Source organism: Mesoplodon bidens, assembly GCF_964165515.1.
Source record: "Mesoplodon bidens genome assembly, chromosome: 4".
In the NCBI taxonomy this organism is placed as follows: domain Eukaryota; kingdom Metazoa; phylum Chordata; class Mammalia; order Artiodactyla; family Ziphiidae; genus Mesoplodon; species Mesoplodon bidens.
Genome location: NC_138160.1, coordinates 147,617,534 through 147,641,659, shown reverse-complemented (window position 1 = coordinate 147,641,659; position 24,126 = coordinate 147,617,534). Strand labels below are relative to the sequence as shown.

At 60.4% G+C, this 24,126-nt stretch overlaps 2 protein-coding genes across 2 annotated transcripts; one reads left to right on the top strand and one right to left on the bottom strand.

Annotated features, from left to right (window-relative positions):
- The first annotated feature begins 6,691 nt into the window (after positions 1–6,691).
- On the top strand, positions 6,692–19,826 carry NRTN (neurturin). The gene is made up of 3 exons (XM_081231683.1): positions 6,692–6,761; positions 16,530–16,745; positions 19,314–19,826. Exons 2-3 carry the CDS (start codon positions 16,577–16,579, stop codon positions 19,736–19,738), a joined length of 594 nt encoding a protein of 197 aa, XP_081087809.1. The 5' UTR covers positions 6,692–6,761; positions 16,530–16,576; the 3' UTR covers positions 19,739–19,826.
- Positions 19,827–22,555: 2,729 nt separating this feature from the next.
- On the bottom strand, positions 22,556–23,647 carry LOC308616197 (3-galactosyl-N-acetylglucosaminide 4-alpha-L-fucosyltransferase FUT3-like; the record flags this gene model as incomplete). The annotated part of the gene is given in 3 exon segments (XM_081232362.1): positions 22,556–22,879; positions 22,881–23,129; positions 23,133–23,647. Coding segments are annotated over 3 exon segments (1,059 nt in total). The 5' UTR covers positions 23,619–23,647.
- Between the last annotated feature and the right edge of the window lie 479 nt (positions 23,648–24,126).

The following is a 24,126-nucleotide window of genomic DNA, read 5'->3' as shown; positions in this document are numbered from 1 at the left end:
TTATGTTATTATAATGGTGCAATATTAATCATCTACCAGTAGCTAGGCAAGTTTTGAGCACTTAGTGTATGCCAGGCTCTGTTCTAAGGTCTTTTCATGTATTAACTCCGTTATTCCTCTCTCTGATCTTATATGGAGAGAACAGGTATTCATCCCAATGCTACCTGAATCCACGGGCTGCAGAGGTCCCTGGCCCAGGGGCTGCCCCACCGCCTAGCCAGAGACCTGGGCATCAGCCTCCCTGCCTGTCTCTCTCCCACAGCCTGTCAGTCCCCATGTCCTCCCTGCTTTCTCTCCAGGGTCTCCCTATAGTCTATCCCCTCTCCCACCAACACCCCTTCCAGGCCTCAATCTCCCATCCTGCCCCCAACAGCCCAGCCTCCCACAGCTCTTTCTAAAACACAGATCTGACCATGGCCCTCCCCTGCTCCTAATCCTTCCATGGCTCCCTACTGCCCCAGCCCTGTACCACAGCCCCAAGTTTCCTGCATAATCCAGCCCCTGCTGCCTTCCCCAGCTTCATCCCTCTTTACCTCCTCACTCCCTAAACTCAAGCACCGAGTTCATTCCAGACCTTCCATGAGCCGGTCTTACCTCCCAGCCTTTGCACATGCTGTTCCCTCTCCCAGGAACACTATTCCCTGCACCCAGTCACCTTGCTCATTCCACTCACTCTTCTGTTCTCAACTTCTCCTTCTCTGGAAAAGGGATGCGTTGAGGATCTTCCCCATTAAACTATGAGCCCAGGGCTGGTGGGAGTCAGGTCTGCTCCAGTCACTCTGTGTCGCCACCACGCAGCACCGGGCCTGGCACACGGTAGGTGCTCAGTGAACACTTGCTGAGTGAATGCATCTTGTCATAGCTAGGGAAACTGAGGCACAGGGGGCAGGACCTGCTGGGTGGGGGTCCCACCTTCACTGAGGATTTGGCAGGAAGCTGAGGACTTCCCGGGTGTCAGCCTGGAGAGCGTGGGGACATTGAGAAAGAAGTCCCCCGCCAACCCTGAACCAGGTGTGAGTCATACCAATGCCTGACCTTGTCTGATCTGAGGAGGCAGGAGGGAGGCAGGTCGCGCTGGGGCCCCGAGCAGGTGGAGAGACTGAGGCACCCAGGAGGGGGTGGGGCAGAGCCTTGGGAAGGTGCCACTGGCACTCAGCCAGTCACTGGGGCTCCCCCTGCCTCTGTCCCTTTCTTTTATTCTTCCTGTTTCTGTCTCAGTTTTTTTGGGTCTCTTTCTGTATTTCTTCTCTCTGTGTGTCTATCCCATATCTTTCTCTGCATTTCTCTTTTCCCCGTGTATTGTCTCTCTCCATCTTTCTCTCTCTCTGCATCTCTCTCTGTATCTGTCTCCATTTCTCTGCTGCCCGCCCCCGCCAGGCATCTCCCCCCTCTGTTTCTCTCTCCCTCCACATCTCTGTCTCCCCTGCCCTCTCTCTGTCCCTCTCAACCAGGCTAGATAGGGGAGGAAGCACAGGGCAGGTGCGGCCTGGGCTCTTTGCCCGTTGCCGCCGGGGCCGCCCCGGATTTGTGTCTGTGCCTCCTTTATCTGGGGCTGCAGCTGCCCCTTATCTTCTGGCTTCAGGACACGAGACCAGGATTAGGGCAGCCCGGGCCAAGGACGAGAGCAGGCAGGGCCAGGCTGGCGGGTGGCGAGAGCCGGGGTGCCGGGATGTATGTGGCGCCAGTGAGCCTCAGGGGCTGGGGCTGCCGTACGCATCTGAGTGTGTGCGTGTGTACTATGTGTGTCCGTGTGAGTGTGTGTGATGGTGTGTACGCATTTGCAGAGTATGATTGACTTTGGAGGACATCTGTGTGCGTCATTGTGTGTCTGCGTGTCGATGTGCATATTTAGGAGTCTGTGAGCGTGTGTCTGTGTGTCTACTGTATGTGTGTGCGTGGATACACACATAGTGTCCACACATTTGTGGCTTCTTGGGGGGGGTGTCTGTAAGCTTCCATAAGGTCTTCAGCCCAGGCCGCACCTCTCAGGTGTCCCCCAACCCCAAGGCCTACCCCACCCACCTCCCCACCCCTCTGCCCCCAGGCCTGATGGCTTTCCCGCCTTGCCAACATGGGCCCCCCAGGGACAGGGCCCTCGATCTGTGACCTGCGGCTGCAAATGGGCCTGTGGGGACGGCTGCTGGCCTTGCTTTTCCCATCCTCTTCTGGAACCAGCCAGCTCCTTCCTGCCACCCACAAGGCCTCGTGGGCCCCATTCCAGCCAGTCGGGCCGGCTCCTTCCCTGGTCCCCGCGGTCCTTGCTCTGACCCCCAGCCAGGAGTGGGGGTCCAGCTGTGCTCCCTGTAGGGGCTGAGGCCTCTCTTGGCCCTCAGCATCATCCAGCTCTTGGTGAGGATAACTTTGTCAAATCAAGAGCCCCGAAACCTGGTTTCAGGGAGCCTCTTGGCTGATAATCAGCAGCCCTGTGCTGAGCCGGCCCAGTGACCCTGGACGATCCCCTCATGTCTCCATGGGAAGACAACACTCACTTCCCACAGCCGCGGGTCTGCACTGGGCACAGAACAAACATAGGAACCATTTCACAGATGGGGAAACTGAGGATCAGCAAGCTCAGCCACCAGCGCTGGGGGATGGAGTAACGCTTATTGTGGGGGGATGCTCTGGCTGGGGGCAGCTGGAGGGACAGAGGACACAGAAGGTGCCGGGCCACTGCCACCCCTATGGGGCTGCTCCCTGGAGGGGTCCCTGAGGTGCAGCCCTGGGCCTGCAGGGCCTGGACCAGCTCCTGGCGCTAAGATGGAAACTTCTCCACCAGCCAAGTCCGTGTCTTGGCCAGCGGCTGCTGGCCTCCCAAAACCTCCACCTAGGCCTCCACCCATGAACAGAATACTCCCCCTGGGGAGCAGTGGCCATCAGGGGAGGGCAGGGGGCCAGCCCCCAGGGGACGGGGGTGGAGGAGCAGCTGGGGGCCATGGCTGAACGTTCTGGAGTCATCCAGCCCCAGATTTGAACCTCCGCCTTACTGTGTGACCTTGGGCCAGTGTCTTGGCCTCTCTGACCCTCGGTTTTCATGCCACGTGGGCTCCAAGCATGCTGGGGAAGGGGAGGCATTGCCTGGAGCTACCTGGGGGTGGTGAGGAGGCAGTGAAGGAGCGGATCTAATTTCCCAGCAAACACCAGGGTGGGGGCGGGCAAGTGGCGGGGCCTGGGTTCTGGCTGCCCCTGCACTGTCCCACCCCTGCCTCAGCCTTGACCTTGGGGCCAGCAGGCTCAAATCAGCCCCAGGGGCCACAGGCCCTTGGGTGCCCCCTGCTCTTCGCTGAGCTTCTTCCCCAGCATCTGTGCACTGGGGAGACCACAGTCCCTGGCCACGGGCTGCACTTTCAGCGTGGGAGGTTCAAGGCTGAGTTCCACCCACCCTGCCCCACAGCAGCCCCAGTCTGGAACAAGGAAGGTTTAAAAATAAAGCATTGTAAATACCCGTGTTTCCTGAAAATGGAACCAGCCCCTGAATCCCCTCGGCCTCCCGGGCAGCTGGGAACAGACGGCTCCTTGACGGGGGCGGGGGCCAAAGGTGGGCATGCCCGTGTGTGCCCCAGTTCCCGCTACCATGTGAGTCAGCCAGTGTGACAGGGTGTCCGTCTGTCACCACCTGTCCAGGGAGTGACAAAGCCTGTGGTTGGCGACAGTGAGTGGCCGGGGTGCTCGGTTGTATGAGGTGACACACTGGTGTGTGAGGGCATCACACCTGTGTCTGGTGTGATCACGTGGGGCCGGCCCCGAGCGAGGCAGGGTCTCTGGGGGCCTGAGTGTGATGGGGAGCCTTCTCCGTGTGTGACTGGGTCAGTGTGTGTGTCCCTGAGTGTGGAGGGGTCTCCTCCCAGGCTGGAGTATGACTGGGTCTCCCCATGGTGGAAGGCGGGCATGGGTCCTACTAGCCCCCCCAGGCCCCATCCCTACGCCCCTGCCCCTGTCCACCCCGGAGGAAGAACTGAGTCTTTCAAGTCGCTGTTACCAGGGCAACCGTTTTATGAGGATCCACATGGTGGGCACATGTGTGTGTCCTGCACCTCATGTGTCTGCACGCATGGGGTCCCATGGCGCCCAACCCAGCTGGGGAAGGGTGGGCAAGCAGAGGCGGCCAAAGGGCAGCTGGTGACAGCTTAATGATGGCTGGCCGGGGTGGGGGTGGGCTCCTGGTCTGGCTACGTGTATGCAGGGGGGCTATGCTTCCCGGACCAGCCCAGCATGTGCATGTGCGCCCGAGTGTGCATAGCAGCAGGGTCTCCTCGATTCCTGTGCGTGCATGGCTGTGGGGTGGGCACCCGGTGCTCGGGGTTGAGTGTGTCAGAGGGTTTTGTGTGAAAAGTGTGTGTGTGTGTAACGATCCGAGTGTACACGTGTGTAGGAGCAATCCTACCCTGTTCCCTGGAGTCGCCCCTGGAGCTGCTCTGAGGGCCAGTGGGCTGCTAAGTGTGTGTCTGTGTCTCTACAGGGAACTCTGTGTGTGTTGTGTGTGTGTGTGTGTAGGGATGGCGCTGTTCTCAGAAGGGTGTCCGGGTATGTGTGAGAACGAGGATGGTGCTGGGTGTGACCCTGCCTAGAACAAGGTTTGGGGGTCTGTGCGTGAATGGCCACCAGTGCCTCCACCCTCCCTTCAGGACAGGGTGTGTGTGTCACTGATAGTGGGTCCCTTAGCGTCACCAGTAGTGACAGACGCTTGGGCATTGCTCACCTCCAGCGGGCACGGTTACTCATACTTAACTCATCTGATCCTTACTGCAGCCCTAGTAGGATCTACTGCTAATACCCCCTGTTACAGATGGGGAAAACGAGGCACGGAGAGGCACGCACAGACCCCTGTTCTTTCCCTCCTGGACCGTGACGGGGCAGCCGCAGCGCCGCCGCTTTGACACACGCTCACCCTCATGCCCCCACTCACCCACTCACAAATTCACAATCGGCCTACATCCTGCTCGCGCATCCAGCGCGACCCACACCCGCGTGAGCCCGCTTACAGCGGGTGATGCTGCCTGAGTGTCCCCTGTCACCACGTACACTGCGTAGTGGTGCAAGTTGCACAGGCCGCTGGCGGGGGCGGGGTGTGTTTTGGGGTGGGGGCGGGGGTCTTAGGAAGACCTAATGCCCTTACAAACCCCCAGGCTGCTGGGATCAGAGAAATGCAGACGGCCTGAATCAGAGTGAGGAGGCCCCAAAAAATCAGGCGGCGGGAGTGAGAGCCAGAGCTCCCGGCCCCAGGAACGCGGGCGGCGGCGGGGACACTGCGGCAAGAGCCTAAGTGCTGCGGCCGAGGGCCGGGCTGCGCGGCGGGTGTTTCTCAGTAACTAGGCCGGGGCGGGGCGGGGCCATGGAGGGTCCAGCCCCGCCCACCCCGCCACAGTCCCGCCCCTGAGTCAGCTTGGGGGCCGCTAGGGGGCGCATTGGGAACGCGGAGCCGTCGGGGAGGGGGCGGGGTGGGTTTGGGCTCGCTGACGGGTCGGGGGCAGCCCTGGGCCTTGGTGCTCGGGAGAGCGCCGTCGGGTGCCAGGGGTGGGAAAGGTATCCCCCCACAGGATCTGGCTCGGACGCCAGAATGGGGAGAAGTGCCACTTGATGAGGGGTGCTATGGACAGCGGGCGGCGTCGTCAGTCTCAGGGTATCACTTGCTGTTTTAGGGGAAAACTTTGGGTCTCAGTTCTCTGGAATGACTTTCTTAGGAAGGGGCCTTCTTTTGCTTTCTTGAAAGAGGACCTGGGGAGGACTAGGGGCCCACAGTCCTCAGTGGGGTGCGGGGAAATTGTGGGCCATGATTACCGCCGGCAAGGGGAGTGTTGTGACTCTTAATTCCGCGAAGGGGAATCTGAGGAGGGGTCTTGAGAGGTCCCGGATTTACGGAAGATGCGCCGTCGGGGTTCTTGGAGCGGGGGTGGGAAACTTTTAATCTGGAGGGACTCTGTCCTGGGGATTCCCCCGAGGGGATTCCTTGTTGAGGGGACTTCTTGGGGCCTTGTTTCCGGAAGGGGAGCGGGCAGGACGGGGAGGGGAGGGGTCTGGCAGTAAGACCAGGTTCTCAGTGGAGTGGGGGGACGCTGAAGGTCGAGGGACTGGTGTCAGGGGCGCTGTGGCTCTTACCTCTGGGAAGAGGCCCTCGGAGGGGGGCATTCTGGGGCCCTGGCTTTTCTAAAGGATCGCCGCCGGGGTCTCTGGGGCCGGGGACAACGCTGTCTAGGGGTGTGCTGTGGCCCCGCACCCTTGTCACCTGCGCTCTTCAGGCACCCTCGGGCGGGGCGGGACGGGGCGGGGGCGGCTCCCTGTCCCGGGAAATCCGAGCCACCGCCCCTGGCCCCGCCCCCGGTCCCGCCCCCGGCCCCGCGCCGGCCGAGCTGTCCGCGGCGGGAGCGGCGGAGGCGGCGGGACAGTGCGCCGTGGAGCCGCTCCGAGCGCCCGGGCCCCTTGCGCCGCCGCCCCGGAGCCCCACGCCGCAAGCCGAAGCCGCCCGCGCCGTCCGTGCGCCCCTGCACCCCGCGCCCTCCGAGCCTCCGGCCGTCCAGGGCACCCCCTCAGCCCCAGCCTCCGCCGGGCGGGGATGGCCGCAGCCCGCGGCTGAGCGAGCCCGGGGGAGCCCCATGGGCCGGCTCGCGCCGCGGCCGCCCCGCGGCCGCCCCCTCCGGCCCGGGGCCCCCCGGGCGCCGCGGGCCCAGGCGGCCCGGATGGCGGTCGCGGCGGCAGGGGCAGGGGCTGGGGCCGACGCGGGCGGCAGGCGCGGCCGCCACTGACGGCTAATCGGGCGCCCGGAGCAGGTAAGCAAGGGCAGACGGGGGGCCCGCGCGGTACCGGCGCGGGGGGACGACCGGCCCCAGGGACAGAGATTGGGAGGGCTTCCAGGGACTCCGGGTAGATCGGTAGTTTCCCGCCTCTAGCCAAGAACCAGCGTGTGTATGAGGGTATGGTCAAGGAGCGACAGGTCCGCGCGTGGCAGGGGCGCGGGGGGCGGGAGGGCGATCTTAAGCTTCTCTCCAAGCCAGGGTCTGGCCAGGGGAGGGGGGCGTTCCCTGTCCGACGAGGCGGGAGGGCTTCTGCCTTCTCGGGCGCCCTTGGGAGCGTCTGGAGCGGGGTGGAAGCGGGGATAGCCGGAATCCCTTCCCCAGCCTCTAGGAGGGCGAGACCCGGACACCCCTTATGCCTTGTGGTCTACAAGGGGCCGCGGGGGGCATCCGGATCCCGCAGACCCTGGGCGGAGGGCTGCCGTCGCGGCCCAGCTGCACGCAGAAGTAAACATCTGTCAGTGGCGCGTTCCAGCCGCGTTCCCTGCGCGCCGCCGCCGCTGCCGCCGGGGACACGGTGTCCTCCGGTAAGGGCCTGGCTCTCTCAGCTCCTGGAGCCGCCTGTTTAGCCACAAGAGGGCGCGAAACCCTTTGCGGGGGGCGGGGGGGGTCCATAACGGCAAAGACCGGATTTGGAGGAGAGGAGGCTGTCTTCCTTCCTCGCTTTTTACAAAAGGCATCTCTTGCTCGGGATGGTCTCAGAATTCTCCCAGAAGGTGCGGTTTGTCAGTTCGCAGTCTTTAGGCCGAGGGGGCTGCAGACAGTGGGCAGATGTGGGCTGGGACTGGAGAGAGAAGTGGCCTCTCCCAGGGGTGGATGTCACCATGGTCCCCTCCCCAAGAAGTACTAGCATCCGTATAGCATGGGGCCCACTGGCCTGGCTCAGCGGGCCTGTGGTTACCTGCAAGGCTGGGCCACCAGCCCAGATTTGGGGAGCAGGACCAGGGGCCTAGGTGGGGGGCATGGAAGGCCAGACCCCTGACTTTCCTCACTCCTTTCTGCCCCGCCCCTCCCCCCCGCCCTGCATCCTTTTCTCTCTGTTCCATGACACTCTTTGTCTTTAAGAGCCCCGGGCTGAGGAAGCCCCAATGGGGCGTGACTGGTCTAGGCGGATGTCAGTGGGGGGAGACTCCCAGCTTTGCCAGCTTCTCCCCACCCCCACACCCATCCCCTTGCCTTGGGCCCGTTGGACACCCCTCCCCACACCCTTCATTCTAGGACTGCTGAGGTTCGGGGTTCTGCAGCCACTCCCAGGCCTTGCAGCCCACTCCCAGCGACCTGCAAAGAGCTAGTTCCAGGGGCGCAGGGAAGAAAACAAAACATGCCCCCCTGCAACTGGGCACAGTGTCTGAAATTCCACCATCACTGCTTGTCCCTCAGGTTATAGGCCTCAGTTTTCAGGGGGGTGAGAAGAGGATATAGCTTTCAAGAGCCTGGAACAGGAGAGGGAACCAAACAGTCTGCAGCCAGGCACAAGGACACAATCAAGACATTGTTTCCACCAATGTTTGTTGGACAGCGATGGTGTGCGTGACTCTGTTTGGTGTCAGGCTCCTGGGCCTCGTCCTTCCAGACTTGAATCCAGGGTGGAGCCCAGAGTGGGGAGCAAAGGCACTACCTCAGGGTAGGAGGGTCAGGGGAGACTTCCTGGAGGAGGGGCATTGCGGCTGGGGCTATGAAGGATGAGTAGGAGTTCTTTAAATGGGAAAGGCAAGGGCATTCCAGGTGGTGGGAACTGCATACAAAGATCTGGAGGCAGGAAATAGCATGGGTGGTTTTGGGAAATCCAGGGTGCCTGGGGTGACCATGGGAGGGAGAGACTTTTCTGAAAGGTTGACAGAGGGAGAACTGGGCTGGGGCCTTCAAGGACGGATTCCTGGAGATGGGGGCTGGAAACACAGAAAGAGGAACGGGTCTTTAATGCATCTGGCATCCCTGGGCCCAGCTGTCTTTGCTGAGAGGCTGTGGGATTCCTCTGCAGATGCAATTTTCCTGGTCTCCCAAGGTGGGGCAGAGGGGTCTGGGGCTCAAGGCCCTCGAGGGGAGATAGGGTCTTCCCTCTGCCGTGTGAGCATCAACTGAGCAGGCGCCATGGGAGGCTGGTTCTCCCTATTTCGCAGCTGAGAAAACTGAGGCTGAGCGAGCTGGAGGGATCTTTCCTTATGCTCCGTGTAATTAATTCCCAAGCCCTAAGCTACTGTGTGCCAAGCTGTGTAGTAGGACGAAGCAGAGAACAAGACAGGCCCGGTGCCTGCTGCACTTGGCAGGGCAGGGGTGCGGGTTAGGGGGTGGACAGGAGGCTTTCAAACCAGCCAGCCAGCCTCCTGGACTTTCAGGGGAGGAAACGGCCACAAAGTAAGCCTGAATGGGGCCTGGGACACTTTGGCGTGGGTGTTCAGGAGCAGAAAGATCTTCCCTTCAAATCCAAGTGAACTCAGGCTTTGGCTGGTCCTGGAAGAAATCCAGCAGGTGGATCTCACATCCCAGTTGAGGAAACCAAGGCCCAGAGAGGGGCCATGCTGAAAGAGCTCAGTGTGTCAGGGACCCAAGGCAGAATTTGAACTTGGAGACATGGAAGAGGCGACTTAGGTCCCCTGGTTCCTAGGAAACCAGTGTGAGGGTTTGAGTTGCATTGGGGTCTGTGCCTTGGTTTCCCTTTCTGTCAGATGGTCAGCTTTGTGTGGTGTCCTCCTGGCCACTCCCGGAGGACCCACGTCCCTCGCACCACCCACCGGGCCCCATGCCAGCTGCTTAGCCGTGCCAGGCCTCATTAGGCTGATCCTGTTATTCCCCCCCAGGGAGGGCCCCCTGCCCGCCCCAGATGCCTGTGAGGCCGGTCCCAGACCGGCCTGGCTAAGCCAGACCGGTCTGGTATGGTTGAGGTGGGAATTTTACGGGCCAGCTGCAGAGGGCCGGGCCAGAAACGGCGGGTCTGAAAAGCTGGTGGCCCCAACACACACACACACACACACACACGCACGCACACATGCGCGCGCTCCCCGGCCCAGTCTTCCCGAGAACACGCCCGAGTAGCAGCCGATACAGGAAGAGGGCTCCAGGCACTGGTGGGGAATGGAGGGCTGACCCTGCGGGGCACAGGACACCCCCTTATCTTTCCTCATCTCCCTGTGCTGTCCCCTGGCCGTTTGCTCCGGTCACACCGGTCCCCTTGAAAAGCCATCATCCTGCCTCTGAGCCTTTGCTCGTGCGGTTCCCTCCACCTAGAACACTCTTCCTAGATCTTCACGTGGGCTTAGCACAAATGCTGCCTCCTCTGGGAAGCCCTCCTTGACCACTCAGCTTAAAAGCAGCACCAGTCACTATCGCTTCACCTTGTTTTATTTGGGGGCTGTTGTTGCACTGTCAACCTCTAAATACCTTGTTTCTTTTCTTTCTTTCTTTCTTTGGCTGCGTGGCTTGAGGTATCTTAGTTCCCCAACCAGGGATCGAACCCGGGGCCCCAGCAGTGGAAGCGCTGAGTCCTAACCAGTGGACCACCAGGGAATTCCCTAAATTACTTTCTTTTCTTCTTTTTTTGTTATTATCCATCTCCCTGATTGGATGGTGAGCTTGGCGAAGATGGGGGCCCAGGTTGGCCTTGGTCATCCTGAGCTCCCTGGCTGGCGCAGCACACAGTAGGCACTCAATAAATGTTGGGTGAATGTGTTGGGAGCAGAACCCAGCCTGGCACACTGGGCTTTCTGCCATGTGGGCCATCTGTTTACTTGCTAGTTCTGCTCTGCTGTGTGTCTTTGACAAAACCTTTTACTTCCCTGGATCTCAGCCCCACTGGCCTCCCAAGCAGCAAGACCCTGCTTTTCCCTTTCCTCCCAGCATCACCCTCGTTACTAGGGTTGTGGAGACATTGAGAGAACAAGTTTAGAGTCAGACCCAGGTTCAACCGCAGCTCAGCCATTTAATTTCTGTGTGACCTTGAGTGAGTCACTCTACCTCTCCAAGCCTCAGTTTCCCTGTGTGGTAAATGGGGCTAATAATAATAATAATAACATCTTTTCCAGGGACTGCGGGGAGAATCAAACATGTGGAAAGCACTTAGCAGAGTGCTTGGTACTAAATAAACGGAATAGCCAACATTGCCAGGTGTTAGTGTTATTATTCTTGGTCTTGTTGTTGTTATTAGGGAGGCCATATGGTACAGTGGTCAAGAATGTGGAAGAGGGGGATTGAGGCTGGGGCTTTGAAGGATGAGTAGGAGTTTGCCCAACCTCCTGAGTTCAAAACCCAGCTTGGCCACTTACGCTCCGTTGGACCCTGAGGAAGTCACTTCAGTCTTTTGGACCTCAGTTTTTCTGTCTACAAAATGGTGATAAAACGGTCCACACCTTTCTATGAGGCACTACATGTAAAGTGCTTAGAACAGCACCAATGGTGGTGTTTGCTTGTGTTAGTATTAGCTAATTTTTTTTGCTACTATTATTAACACAAAGCAGCCAACACAGTCTTCCCCAGAAATCACCCTCTCTGTATGTCCACCCCTCAGCCTCACTTTGGCAAAGATAGACCCAGATCCCCTTAAGACAAGCTCAGGACCCGCGACTTGATTCTCAGAGTAGCAGGGAGCCAGTGATGGTTCTAGCGATTGGGCAGCAGGCAGCTCCTGGGCTGGGGGGAGAAAAGGAGATGCTGGGCTCCCACCTCTGGGCAGGCCTGGAAGGTTCTGCTGGGGGTGTCTGTGCCTGCACCCTCCCATGAGGCCACCCCACAGGCTGGCCCCTGGACCCCGCAGATGTGACATCGGAACCAGCTGTGCTAGCCAGATGTTCCTGGTTTACCCCCAGATGTGCATTGCCGGCTTGTGCCTGCCCTGGCCTCCCGGTTCCCACCATGGGGTGAGGCTGGGCCCTGGGCCCTCCAAGGGAGGGGGCACATTTTTGTGGGCTGTGGAATTTGTTTCTTGTTTTGCAGAACCATTGAATCTTGTCTTGAGAGAGGCGCAAGTCCCGCCCCTCATGGGGCCTCAGTTTCCCCATCAGTGGAACCCTAGGGAACCACCAGGGGCCACCTAGGGGAAAGGAGATGAACAGGGCTGCCCTGGGAATGGGCCCAGCTGCCAGCCCCAGACCTATAACACTGATGGAGGAAATGGAATTAAGGGCGTGCAAGCATGTGTCTGATGCTCGGGGCCCACTGCTGCAGGACTTCGGCCAGGCCTGCAGGACTTCACTGAATGAAACGGCCCTCCAGATGAGCAAGGTGTCCTGTGAAGCCCCTTGTACAGATGGGGAACTGAGGCTTCAAGAGGGGGAGGAGCTTGCTCCCACGTTATTCAGCCACGAAGAGGCAGATCGGGGTGCGAATTCCGCTGTCTGCACCCCAGGTGACACAGCATTCAGAAGTATCCTTCCTCAAGGCTGGCCCACATGTGCAGGCTGCCCCCACAGCTGCCCATGTGGCTTCCCAGCCTGGCTCGCTCTGCCTGTGGGCAGTGATGACAGCCCCACAAGCCACCCAGTCATTCCCACAGTTCTGGGCAGCCCGCCTCGGGCCCTTTCTGAAGTTGGGGAAACAGAGGTACGGGAGGACCAGAGACATGTCTGGGAGTGAAGTGCAGAGGAAGAACGGTGCTTGTGGAGGGAGGCACCACAGCTCCACCTGGCAACGGTGGATGGAATTACCAAAGCCTGCCCTTGCCTTCAGAGGACCCAGCCCAGGGTGCCCCTCCAGAAGCACCTCCACCGTCCAGCAAAGACAGACGTGGACCCAGACACTATTTTGGCAGAACTGGGCAAGAGAGAGGGAACTGCGGCTGGGAGGGGGCAAGATGCGGAGCAGGAATGGCTTCCTGGAGGAGGGGCTCTAAGAGCTGGGGCTTTGAAGGATAAGTAGGAGTTTGCCTGATGGGGCCAGTCCCCGATTCCAGGCCTCCCCAGACTAGAGAGATGAGTGGATGGGGGGGGGTTCCCCTCCCCTCCTTCCTCTTCCTGGGAACAAGCATGATGTAGTTTCCTCCCTGAGGTCAGGAGCTCTGCAGGACAAAGGCTGTTGACCCTGGGGACAGGTATGCCTGGTGGGTGTTCCCTGGGAAGCTCGATGGAAAGGTGGAGCCCTGGAACTTAGCCGGGACATCAAGATAATAAGCAGTGTTTCCTGGTACCATCAAGGAAGCTGCCAGAAACACCTACACACCCTCACCCTACTTCTCTGCTCTCTGAATAACTGGAGGTTTCTGCCTGGCTGTGTCTGTGGGCTACTCATCTCCCCTCTCTGAGCCTCAGTTTCTCCTCCTTCCCTGTCCCAGCCCTGGGCACTCTGTGGCCTCCAGCTAGGAGTGGAAGTCTATCCCAGATCCCTCTTGCTGCACTTCAGACTGGCCTGGCCCCCAGGAAGGGAGGTGTCCCCTTCCCTGGGCAGTGAGGATTCTCCAGGGTCTGGATATTGTTGGGTTGGGAGGGGACCCTGGGCCAGGCCCTGTCTGGGCAGATGGGTGGCACCTGAAGTGCCAGCAGGTGTGGGGCTGGGCCGGGTACCAGTGGCCCTTTCCCCTGGGTCGCTCTTCTCTTCTTCCCACTTGCAGCCTGTGTCTGTGCCGCTCACTCTCCCCCTGGAATCTTTGCAGCCGAGGGCCCGCCAGCACTGGCAGCGTGTTCATGTGTGTGCCCCCCGGGTGTGTGTGCGCGTGGCTGGAATGCGGGATGCAGGTGATGATGGGCATGCCCGTGCACGCACAAGTTCAAGTTCAAGTGCTCACAGGAGGGCTTGGAGGAGGCATGTGTGTGGTGTGCCCATTCTCTGTGTCAGTGTGCAAGAGACAATGTATCTCTGAGTGTGAAGGTGCTTGAGTGTGTGAGTGTATCGAGGGTGTGCAGGAGCTTCCACGGGTACGAGAGAGTGTAAGGGGTGTGATTGGGGGAGCTCCTGAGTGCAAGTCAGAGGGCGTGTGTGCATGTGTGCAAATGCTAGTGTGAGTGGTAGCGCTCGAGGGTGATGTTTGTGCATGAAATGCCCACGTGTGAGTGAAACACACTAGCATGTGAGTGTGGTGATGTTCAGGTGTGTGTGTAATCCTGTTTGAGGGTGTGTGAGAACACTGAGTGTGTAAGCGGGATAGCATCTGAGTGTGCAAGAACATGTCGGAATATGTGAGCAGGGTAGTGTCTGAGGGTGTGTATGCAACAGTGGGCACACGTGAGAGGGTGTGTGTGTGAGTGGGTCAGAGCATATGTGAGCATGGGAATGCTGGGTGTGAGGGTGAGCCCCCAAGTGTGCCGTGTGAGTGCCCGTCTCCCCTTGACACAAGCACACACATCGTGCACACCTGGTCCCCTCCCTGTGCCCTCTGCCACACCTGCTCCCTGTCAGGTCTGTGCCAGAGACAAACCAGTTGGGTGACCCCCATACAGAAAGGCCCATTGTTAACAGACGCTTATCAGCTATGCCTGCCGGGCCCCCTCCACCAGCGGCCCCCTGCTTTCCTGCCCCCCATCAAAGCTCTGGGGGATCTGCGGCTCCAAGTGCTCCTGTGGCTGGGCCATCTCAGGGCTGGAGACCCATCTACCCTCTCAGCCCCCTGTTTTAGGCCGGCACTGTGCAGTCTAACAGGGAAACCGAGGCACGCCACTCCAAGACTTGGGTGTGAGGACAAGCAGGGTGCTAGGGGTCCAGAGAGGACTTTGCCCACCTGAGGTCTTGAGCCTGGGTGGGTTTCTCTGCCTGTCTCCCCTTCCCAGGTTGGGTGTGGCCACTAGAGTTCTAATCTCAGCTCTGTGATCCTGGGCAAGTCACTTCACCACTCCTGGTCTCAGTTTCCCCATCTGTAAAATGGGGACAAGGACTCTTGTGAGGTTGAACTGACTTAATAATACGCATTAAGTTTGTAGAATGGGATCTGGCATAAAGTAGGGGCTCGTTAAGAGTAAAGGCAGTGGGTTTGAGCACCTGACAAAGGCAAGGGCTGACCTCAGCTTGCTGCACAACCTTGAGAATGAAATCTTCTCCCCGCATCCCACAGGCCGTTCATGACCTGTCCCCATCCCCTCCCTGCCCTCACCTCCTCCTGTGCTCACTCTGCTCCAGCCACACGGGGCTGCCTTGATGGTTCCTTCAACAAGCCAGGCATGGCTCTGTCCCAGGGCCTTTGCACTTGTGCTGTGTCCTCAGACCTCCAGGCTGGGCCAGAGTTTGTTTACATGCTCCCATGTCGGGGAGCTCACTGTCCATCACCACCACCAACAGTAATAATAATGGCAGTATCAAATACCACCAATAGTGTAAAGTCCTCAGACTAACTCCACAGCATTTGCTCCCCCCCATGTGGTGTGTGTCATGTCAAAGAACCAGGGTGTGAATCCCAGATCCTTTCCTAGCTGTGCCCTTGGCCGAGCCCCTCTCTCTGTTTTGTGCCTCAGTTTCCCCAGCTGTAAAATGGAGGTTATAATGCCTCCTTCGTGGTCTCAGAAGCTGATCTGGTACACAGCAGGCGCTTAATAGGTGTCCTTTGTTACTAACTGTCTGCCATAGTTCCAGTGCCGGTGCATCCATGGGGCGGGGGGAGAGACGGTTCCAGCCTTACTGCTCTTAACCACGCTCCACCCCACCCCCTTGCGCCACCACATGCAAATCACATGCAAACAGCACGCAAATAACTGCTCAGCTCAGCTCTGGCCAGCCTGCGCGGCCCGAAACACGCGCGTGGGGGCGCCCCGCATCCCGCGGCCGAGCCCAGGCGCTGACCGCCGTCCAGCCGGGCTTTCAGCTCTCCGTGTAAATGTTTACACTGGGCCGGCCGCCAGGCCCCGCGAGGGCCGACACCAGGCAGCCGGGCGGGGAAATGTAAACGCGGGCTGGAGGCCGCTCAGTGGCGGGGAGCTTCTCGGATAGGGTGGCGGTGTGGAGGTGCGCCTGGGTTATTAAACATCGACTGCGAGAATGACGCGACTAGGCAGCCACAACACTGAGTAATCGGTGCCCTAATGGGGGACGCTTAGGGCATTGTGGGGGCCCAGAGAGTGCCCCTGCGCCGGCCTGGGGCTGGGGGGTTGGAGCAGTCAGGGAAGGCTTCCTGAGGGAGCCGCCGTCCAAGCTAAGACTGAAAATGGAATGGGAGTGGGAAGCAGTGGAGAAGAGAATGTTCTGGATGGAAGAACCCGCTTGTGCAAAGGCCTGGAGGTGGGTCGAGGGCAGCTGTAGTTCTTTGCTGCTCACTTCTGGGCATCAGTTTGTCTGGAGGGGAAACCTAGGCTCAGAGAAGGTCAGGAAGTCACTCCCAGGACATCAACATGTCTCAACCCCGGGGCTGCGGCCTCCCGGACTGTATTCGAAACATCACCTCTCCTCGCCGCCATGGTCCCACAGTGCCCCCTGCTGGTGATGTCCTCACCTTCGTCCACTCTTCCCCAAATTCACTGGGCTCCAGCCACCCCAGCCTCCTGGCTGGATTGGCCATCTGGGGTCACGGCCCAGGACCTTTGCACTGGCTGTTTCCCCTGCCTAAGGTGCCGTTCTCTTCTGCCTGGCCAACTCCTACCTTTGTTCAGGTCTCAACTTTCCTCAATCCTCAGGAAAGCGCTCTGGGACCCCCAGATGGGGGTGGTTCCCAGGTTACCCCTGGCACAGTGCCCACCCCGTCCTTGGCAGCATTCTTCCCAACCTTGTTCAGTGGTTCCTTGATGAATCACTTCTATGTTATGATTGATCATTAAGCAGGAGTGGTTCAAAATCAGGGGCCCCACTGTATCTCCGGTGCCTGGTCCAGCACCCCGTGCCCGTTCATTTGTTGCCTGACAGACAGACGGAGGCCGTGTGGCTGACCATCCCGTGCACGCAGGCTGAGGATGCAGCGCTGGAAGGCGGCGGCCTTGGCCTCGGTGCTCTGCAGCTCCGTGCTCTCCCTCTGGATGTGTTGGGAAGGCCTGCTCCTCAGCCACCGCCTCGGACCCGCGCTTGCCCCGCTGCGCCGGCCGCCTCGCACCCTGGACGCTCGAATCGCCCGCCTGGCCCAGTGTAAGACCTCCCCCCTGTCTTGGGTCAGATACCCCCAACGACGCAGCGGCCACAATGGTGGAATTTCACGCAGTGGAGCAGGGCCACAGAGGCTTATTTTAGATGGGGTGGAGGGAGGGTGCAAATCCCCACAACGGCCTGGCAGGGGCGTCGGAGGGGATGGCCGCTGGGAACTGGGGTCTCTCGGCTCAGCTGTCACAAGGAATTAGGCTCTAGCCCTGAAGGGCCAGGGGACCAGATGGAGATTAGACCTGGGCATTCGGCCTGGGAGGCCACTGCAGCGCAGCGGGGGGTGGAGGGAGAGGGAGGCCGAACCCGAGGCCCTAGTGACCTGCCAGAGTGGACAGGGACCAAGGGGAGAGGGTGACAGAGAGACCCCTAGAAATAGGAAGAGTCCTAGAAACGGGGAGAGAAGCAGAAACAGAGAGGCACAGAAAGAGAGAAGGATGGGAGAGAAGACGTGGGAAGAAGCTGGGAGGTATAAAAATGGAAACGCCCACCCCGGCGGGCGTGGCTGCCACGGCCCAGCTCCCCACTCGCCCCTGGCGCCTGCGCTCTGCAGGTTCTGTGGGGCCAGGGCGGTGCGTGGGCCTCGACTTCTTGTGCGCTCATCCACACGTGCACCCGCGCGGGCGGGGTGCGGGCGTGGCCCCCCGTGGGTAGGGGTTGCGTGCACGTCCGCACCCGCCCCGCCGGCCTACACAATCCTTCTTTCTTGTCCTCACAATGGACAAGCGTGGCCTCAGGCACAGGCTCCACTTCCGCCCCTGCCGCTCCCCTCTACAGGCGGCAAAGTCCCTCCCAGGACACTGAGTCCCAGAGACCCGGGGGTGCCCCCCAAAGCTAGTGCCCCAGGCCCGGGGGGCAAAGCACCCGTGGTGGAATTTCAGGCACTGGGGAGGATCTCAGCCCATGGTTGGGTCCTGCCTGCCTGGCATCCTGTCCCCGGAACCAGCCCTACTGGGGGAAGGGAGTGGCTCCCGATCCCCCAAAGTCCCAACGTTCTAGGCCCTGGGGCTAATGCGCTGATGGTGGAATTTCAGGCTTGGGCCAGGGGGGTGCGGACCTCATCTCTTTTGTGTTCCAGACCCTGTGCACGTGGCCAGGCCTGCTGGAGGAAGGCAGGGACAGATAATATACTAGAAGATTATTCATTGTTTACTTGAAATTCACATTTAGCTGGGCATCTGGCATCTGTATCTTAACCGGCAATCCCCTGAATTAACTCTCTAGAGACACATCTTTGGGGTGGGCACACTAAATGGTGGAATTGTAGGCATCAGAAGTGAGCCAGGTTCAACCTAACCCCAGAGCAGGCAGTGCCGGCCACCCTGCTCCTGCCCCTGGGCATCAAGAACTCAAAAGATGCTGTTCGGTGGCCCCCCACCCCTTTCCACCCTCCCAGTCCCAGCCAAAGTGGGGACTCTGCAAGTCTCACTGAGCAAACAAGGAAAGTGGGGCACACAACAGGGCCATCACCTGCCTGAAACGACAAGGCTGCCAGTGGCAGAGCAAGGCACCAGAACCTGGGCTTGTCTGCTTTCTGAGACCCCCTGTGGGAACAGACACACGCCCAGGGTGACAGACAGCCCTTCCCCCCCTCGGACCTCCCAGGAAGCTATTTCTTTTGACAGCCAGGTGCGCCAGCTTTGGGGGCAGGTGCGGGCTAAACTCAGGATTTCCTCTCTCAACTGCAAGTGTGACTGCCGACTGCCACCTGCTCAGGGGCTGGGAGCCCCCTGCCTGCAGATCCACTGTCAACACTGCCTGCCACTGCAACGTCTGCACTTATCCCCTGGGGCTGAGGAGTACTGGGTCAGGGGCAGCCACTTGGGAAATAAGTGTAGACTGTGGGGTCCTGGGGATCTATGGCTCCGGGCACGAGCAGCTGTGGGAGAAGAGGGCTGGACTTGGGCCAAACCTGGGCACACGATGGAAGCAAAACTGCTGTTTGGGCTTCTCTCTGCCACTTGCACCTGCCTCGGGCACGTCTTTTCCCCTTTGGATGCCCAGTTTCCTCACCTGTAACACGGGGGTGGCCCAGCCTAGGGGTGGGGGCAGCTGGGGCTGAGTAGGAACAGGGATTTGGATCATCACACCCCCTGCTGAGCCCTCCCTTTTCTTCAATGAGGTGAGAGCAGCTCAGTGAAAAGGGGCAAACTCCCCAGTGCTGCTCTGCATAGGGATGGGGTCCACAGAGAGTGCTGGGGGCAGGGGGTGTCCAGGGGAAGACAGACACCCGAGTCAGCTCAGCTCAAGGTGGGGCAGGCTGGAATGTGGTACAGTATGTGCCAGGTTCTGAGCAGTCCATCGTAGGTGCAGGGTCCAGAGAAGGGTGTCAGTAGCCCTGGGGACCCAGCGTGCGGGTGTGGATATGCACCCCCCCGACACCGCACAGAGAGGGTGCATGAGCGGGAATCCGGGAGCAAGATAAGTGGTCGGGAGAGGGTGCACTAGCACCTCTGAGTCTCCACAAGGCTCCTTTTTCTCAGGGAACAGCGAGGGTAGGGGGCTCCTTGCCACCCACCCACCCACTGACCCCACCCCATTCTCTCCATCCCCTCGCAGACCGTGCACTGCTGCAGGGCGCCCCGGACGCGGTGGAGCTTCGCGAACTGACGCCCTGGGCCGGGAGGTCCCCGGGTCCGCGCCGTCGGGCGGGGCCCCGGCGGCGGCGCGCGCGTGCGCGGTCGGGGACCCGGCCGTGCGGGCTGCGCGAGCTCGAGGTGCGCGTGAGCGAGCTGGGCCTGGGCTACGCGTCGGACGAGACGGTGCTGTTCCGCTACTGCGCAGGCGCGTGCGAGGCGGCCGCGCGCGTCTACGACCTGGGGCTGCGGCGCCTGCGCCAGCGGCGGCGAGTGCGGCGAGAGCGGGTGCGAGCGCAGCCCTGCTGCCGCCCGACGGCCTACGAGGACGAGGTGTCCTTCCTGGACACGCACAGTCGCTACCACACGGTCCACGAGCTGTCGGCGCGCGAGTGCGCCTGCGTGTGACCCTACCTCACCGGGCCTGGCGAGACGGCGGCCACGCCCCCCGCCCCGACGGCACCCACCGTCCCGCCTGGCAAGCCCTGCGACAGACTGCTCATGCGCAGAAAATGCCGTCGAGGGCTCAGGACTCTCGCGATAACTGTACCAAGATAAAGTGTGGAAAATCGAGCCCCTGTTGTGATTACGCGCTCGGGGGGTGCCCACATCTTGGAGGCGCATGAGGGCGTACGGGGAGGAGGCGCCATCTCCATTGGGAAAGGGGGACGGGTGCGGGTACCACCTGCAGGATGGTGGGAGGATCCCATTTGCTTAGGGGGAAAAGGAAAGTAGATGCAAAGAGGGTCTTGTTTCCGGGGTACAAAAAGGAAAGTGGGGTGAATGGGGGGATGTCGGCAGGGACCTTCTCTCCCACCTCTCTACAGGTCCCCGTGCCCCTTCCCTCCCCGCCTCCCCGCAGGGTGTCCTTCTAGGGAGGGAAGGTGTAACTACAGTGCAGATGAGAAGACTGAGGTCCAGGTGGACCAGGTCTCCCTCACCCAACAGGCCTCCTCGGGCCTGGTCAGCGCTCACCAGGGTGAACTCAGAGCCACTATCTCCTTTCACTAGCTAAAAATATAGTTCGCTGCCCATCTCCCTGCGGGGATAGGTCTGGGGCGGGCGCCAACCCCATCCAACCCGAAACCGGCGCCTGCTGCGGCAGAGCCGGGTCCCCAGGGACCTAGGTCCTGGGACCATAAAAGCTCTGGCCGGAGCCCGAGGGAGAATTTACGACAAGCCCCTGTGGAGGATGGAAAAAGCGCGGTGCGGTGTTTAGATTTGCCTGTGGTGTCACCTTGATGCTTGGCAAGTCCAGGACTGCGCCAGGGTATTGGGTTCCCAGCTGGCGGGGAGGGGTCGGCAGGTCGCACGGGCTGAGGAGGGGCGGGGAAGAGTGGGTGCTCCCAGCACACGGAGCTGGCACCCGGGAGACCGGATGGCGTGGACCTCTCCCCTTCTTCCCCTCAGACTGGGGTGGGGGTCTCGATGGCGCAACTCCCCCTTCCCATACAGCTTTCCCTAAGGCATAGTCGTCTCTCCTCTTCCCTCCCCCCACCCCAGACCGGGGCTCTCAGAGAACAGCCCCTCCTTTACTGTTGTGTCTCCTACACTGGCCCCCTCCCCCATTTTCACACACATCTGCGCTCCGGCCTTCCCAGACCCAACCCCCATCCTGAAGCTGGAGGACTCGAATCAGAAGCTGCCCCCAGGGAGTCTCACCCAGCCAGGCAGGAACACCCCCAGCTCCCTGCTCCCCAGCACCCGCCCTGCCCCCAGGCTGCAGCTGGAGACACTGGAGTCAGCTAACAGGCAGGACTTCCAGGGAGCTCCGAGAGCAGGGATTGGAGGCCAGGTCCCAAACCGTGGGTGGCCTGCTTGGAAGGCAATTTCAGAGCAGGCAGGCTGGTTGGGGCCCCCACCCATCCCCGCAATCTTCTGACTCTGAGGTTTGGGGTGGTGGATTCCTACACTGTTTGGGCTGACTCAGCCCAGCCACGGCAGAGAAGCCAGAGTTCCCAGACGCTGGGGAAGCTGAGCCTCAGTTTCCCCATCCTAGAAGGCCCTGAGCCTCAGAGAGGGAAGTTGCTCAGCCCAGGACACACAGCAGGAAAATTGGCCTTGGAGCCCGGGTCTGTGGCCCCTGAAGCTTGGCTGCCTTGGTGTGCGTGTGAGTGTGTGTGTGTGTGCGCGCACACCCACAGCCTCCTGGGACCTCGGCCTTCCCATCTCCCACCCAGATCCAACCACAGGGCAGTGGCCCAGCCCACTAGAGAATTGGAACGTAAACAGGGCTGCCCCCACAGACCCCAAGGCTGGGGTTCTCAGCAGTGCACGCCACACACACACACACACACACATTCACACTCACACTCGGCACAGAGACTGCCACCCACACAGGGCTTAGGATCACAGGCAGACCCACGGTCTACCTGCTTACATGCTCAGTGGTCAGGCACACTCAGAGAGGGGCGTCCTCAAGGTCACCTGCAAGAACACAGGGGCTGCCTGTTCAGTCACACACGGCCACGCCCACCCGCACTCCAAGCCCGTTGTGGTCATCCCGTCACACCCGCTCTCACAGTCACACGTGCTGTGTCACACCCTCTCCCCTTGCCCTCCTCTGGGTGCAGTTCCTGCCCCTCCTCTATCCTTGCGCTGGGTGGAGAACGTCCCCTTCTCCCAGCCCTGCCCCACGTGGACCCCCAGACAGCCCTGCCCCCAGTCCGACCCGCTCTGCGCCCGTCTCCCAGGCGGGCGCTGTAGGTTGTTGAGCAGCATTTCTGGCCCCCTCCCACTCGATGCTATCAGCCCACCCCCCAGGCTGTGACAACCACAGATGTCCCCAGACACTCCAAGCATCCCCTGGGAGCAGAATCGTCCTGGAGTGAGAACCGCTGGTCTGGAGTAAGGGAGGACACAGCAGTTTTCCTCAGAGCATTCCCATCTGGAAAATGGTGTCAGTATTGCCAACCTGCATACCCCCGAGGTGGTTCATTGACAGAGCAGCAGTACTCACAAGCCAATCCACCAGAGCCATCACCAGTGGGCGGGGCACCCAGGCCAGTTCCCCAGGGGGTGAGTGTCTTGGTGGGTGCCCAGCAGCTACAGCCCCTGGTAGGTGACCGCCCCGTCCCCAGCAGGTGAAGCCCCTAGCAAGCGAGGTCCCACGGAAGCAACATTCCTGGCAGCAGAGGTGCCCGGTAGGGGAAGCCCCAGGTAAGGGAGAGCTCCAGCCACCAAGGTCCCCAGATGCCCAGCAGCCCAGGCCCCAGGCTGGCTGGCTCACGTGAACCAAGACGTGATACTGGTCACCATCTGGTAGTTGGGATCCTGCTGCAGCTGCCAGCAGGCCTTACAGAACATCAAGCCCCAGCTGAAGGACCTGGGCCGCAGCGTCTCCCGCCAGCGGAAGCAGCTCAGGTAGCGGGTGTGGTCCTTGTCCAGCGCCAGCAGATACTGGGCCAAGTCCTTGGGGCTCTGAAAGTCTTCGATGTGGATAAAGGCTTCGGGTGGCAGGAACTGTTCACAGTTCCTCCTGCTGGGGCCCAGCACCACTGGCATGGCCCAGGCCTGCTGGGCGTTCTTCCACAGCTTCTCTGTGATATATTTCAGGGTGCAAGGAGTTCTCGAAAGCCAGGTAAAACTTGTACTGGGACAGCCTCTCAGTCATGACCTCCTGGGGCAGTGGCATGTGGGAGCGTCCAAACACATCCATTTGGAGGTGAGGTTGCAGCTTCTGATCGTACTGCACCCTGACTGAGTCCGCCCTCCAGCTGGCCACCACCCAGGCCACCAGCTTGGTCTTGGCCGAGACGTTCACCAGTGTGTCCACAGGCTGGCCAGGCCATGGCTCGAGCTAGCTGTACGGCGTGAAGATATCTGAGTCCTGGCGGTAGGACACAGTGAGGATGAAGTAGCCATCCAGGGCCTTCAGTTTGGGGCAGTTGCTGGGCGATTCCATGCTGAACCAGACCCAGCGCTGGCTGGGGGGCCGCAGGGAAGGAGTGAGCTGTGCCTTGGGCCTGGAGCTGACCTTTCGGCGATGCACAAGGACCGCATCCGCCCGAGGGTACTCACTGCGGTTGACGGTCAGGTGGCAGTTGGCTGTGCCGGGCCACATCTCCGAGCAGCAGGACAGAAACACCGGGGTGTTGAATGGCCACGTCCACAGCAGGAGACGCAGAGGCAGGTGGGTGGAGGGCCCCGCAGTGGCCTGGGAGGGGGCCCCCAACTCGGGGGACACACGCAGGTAGGAGAAGAAGCACGGAGCCAAAAGCAGCTGTAGCAACAGCCCGGGGAGACAGTGCCAGGAACATTTTATCTTGGCCCAGCCAGGTGGATCCATGGGTCAGAGAGGAGCTGGGAGGAGGGGACAGTGAACACAGCATTACTGCTAACAAAAATAATAGCACATGCCTAGAGGGCAGATGCAGGTTACCCAAGTTCATCTTTATGAGTCCTGAGGTAGGAGGCACTGTTCTTATCCCTATTTTACAGATGAGAAAACTGAGGCCAAGGACTCAATACAAGAAAATGGCAGAACTGGAATTCCAACAAAAAGCATCTAGCTTCAGAGTCCACTCATTCCTACCCACTAGGCCACATGATCTCTGGACCTGGGATACGTCCCGATGGCACTCGGGTCCCACCTTGACCTTGACCCTGCCCTTTCCCAGCTTTCCCAGAGTCTTTCCCAGCCTAGGGAGGAGACAGAGCTGGTTACAAGATGCTCCCCAGTGCCCTGGAGCTGAGGCTTGGAGCCAGGGCTCTGTCTAGGAGCGGTACAATGTGATTACGTTGGAAGGTTATCTGATGGCTCACCAGGTAGTGTAGGAGTTGGGGGAAAGGGCATT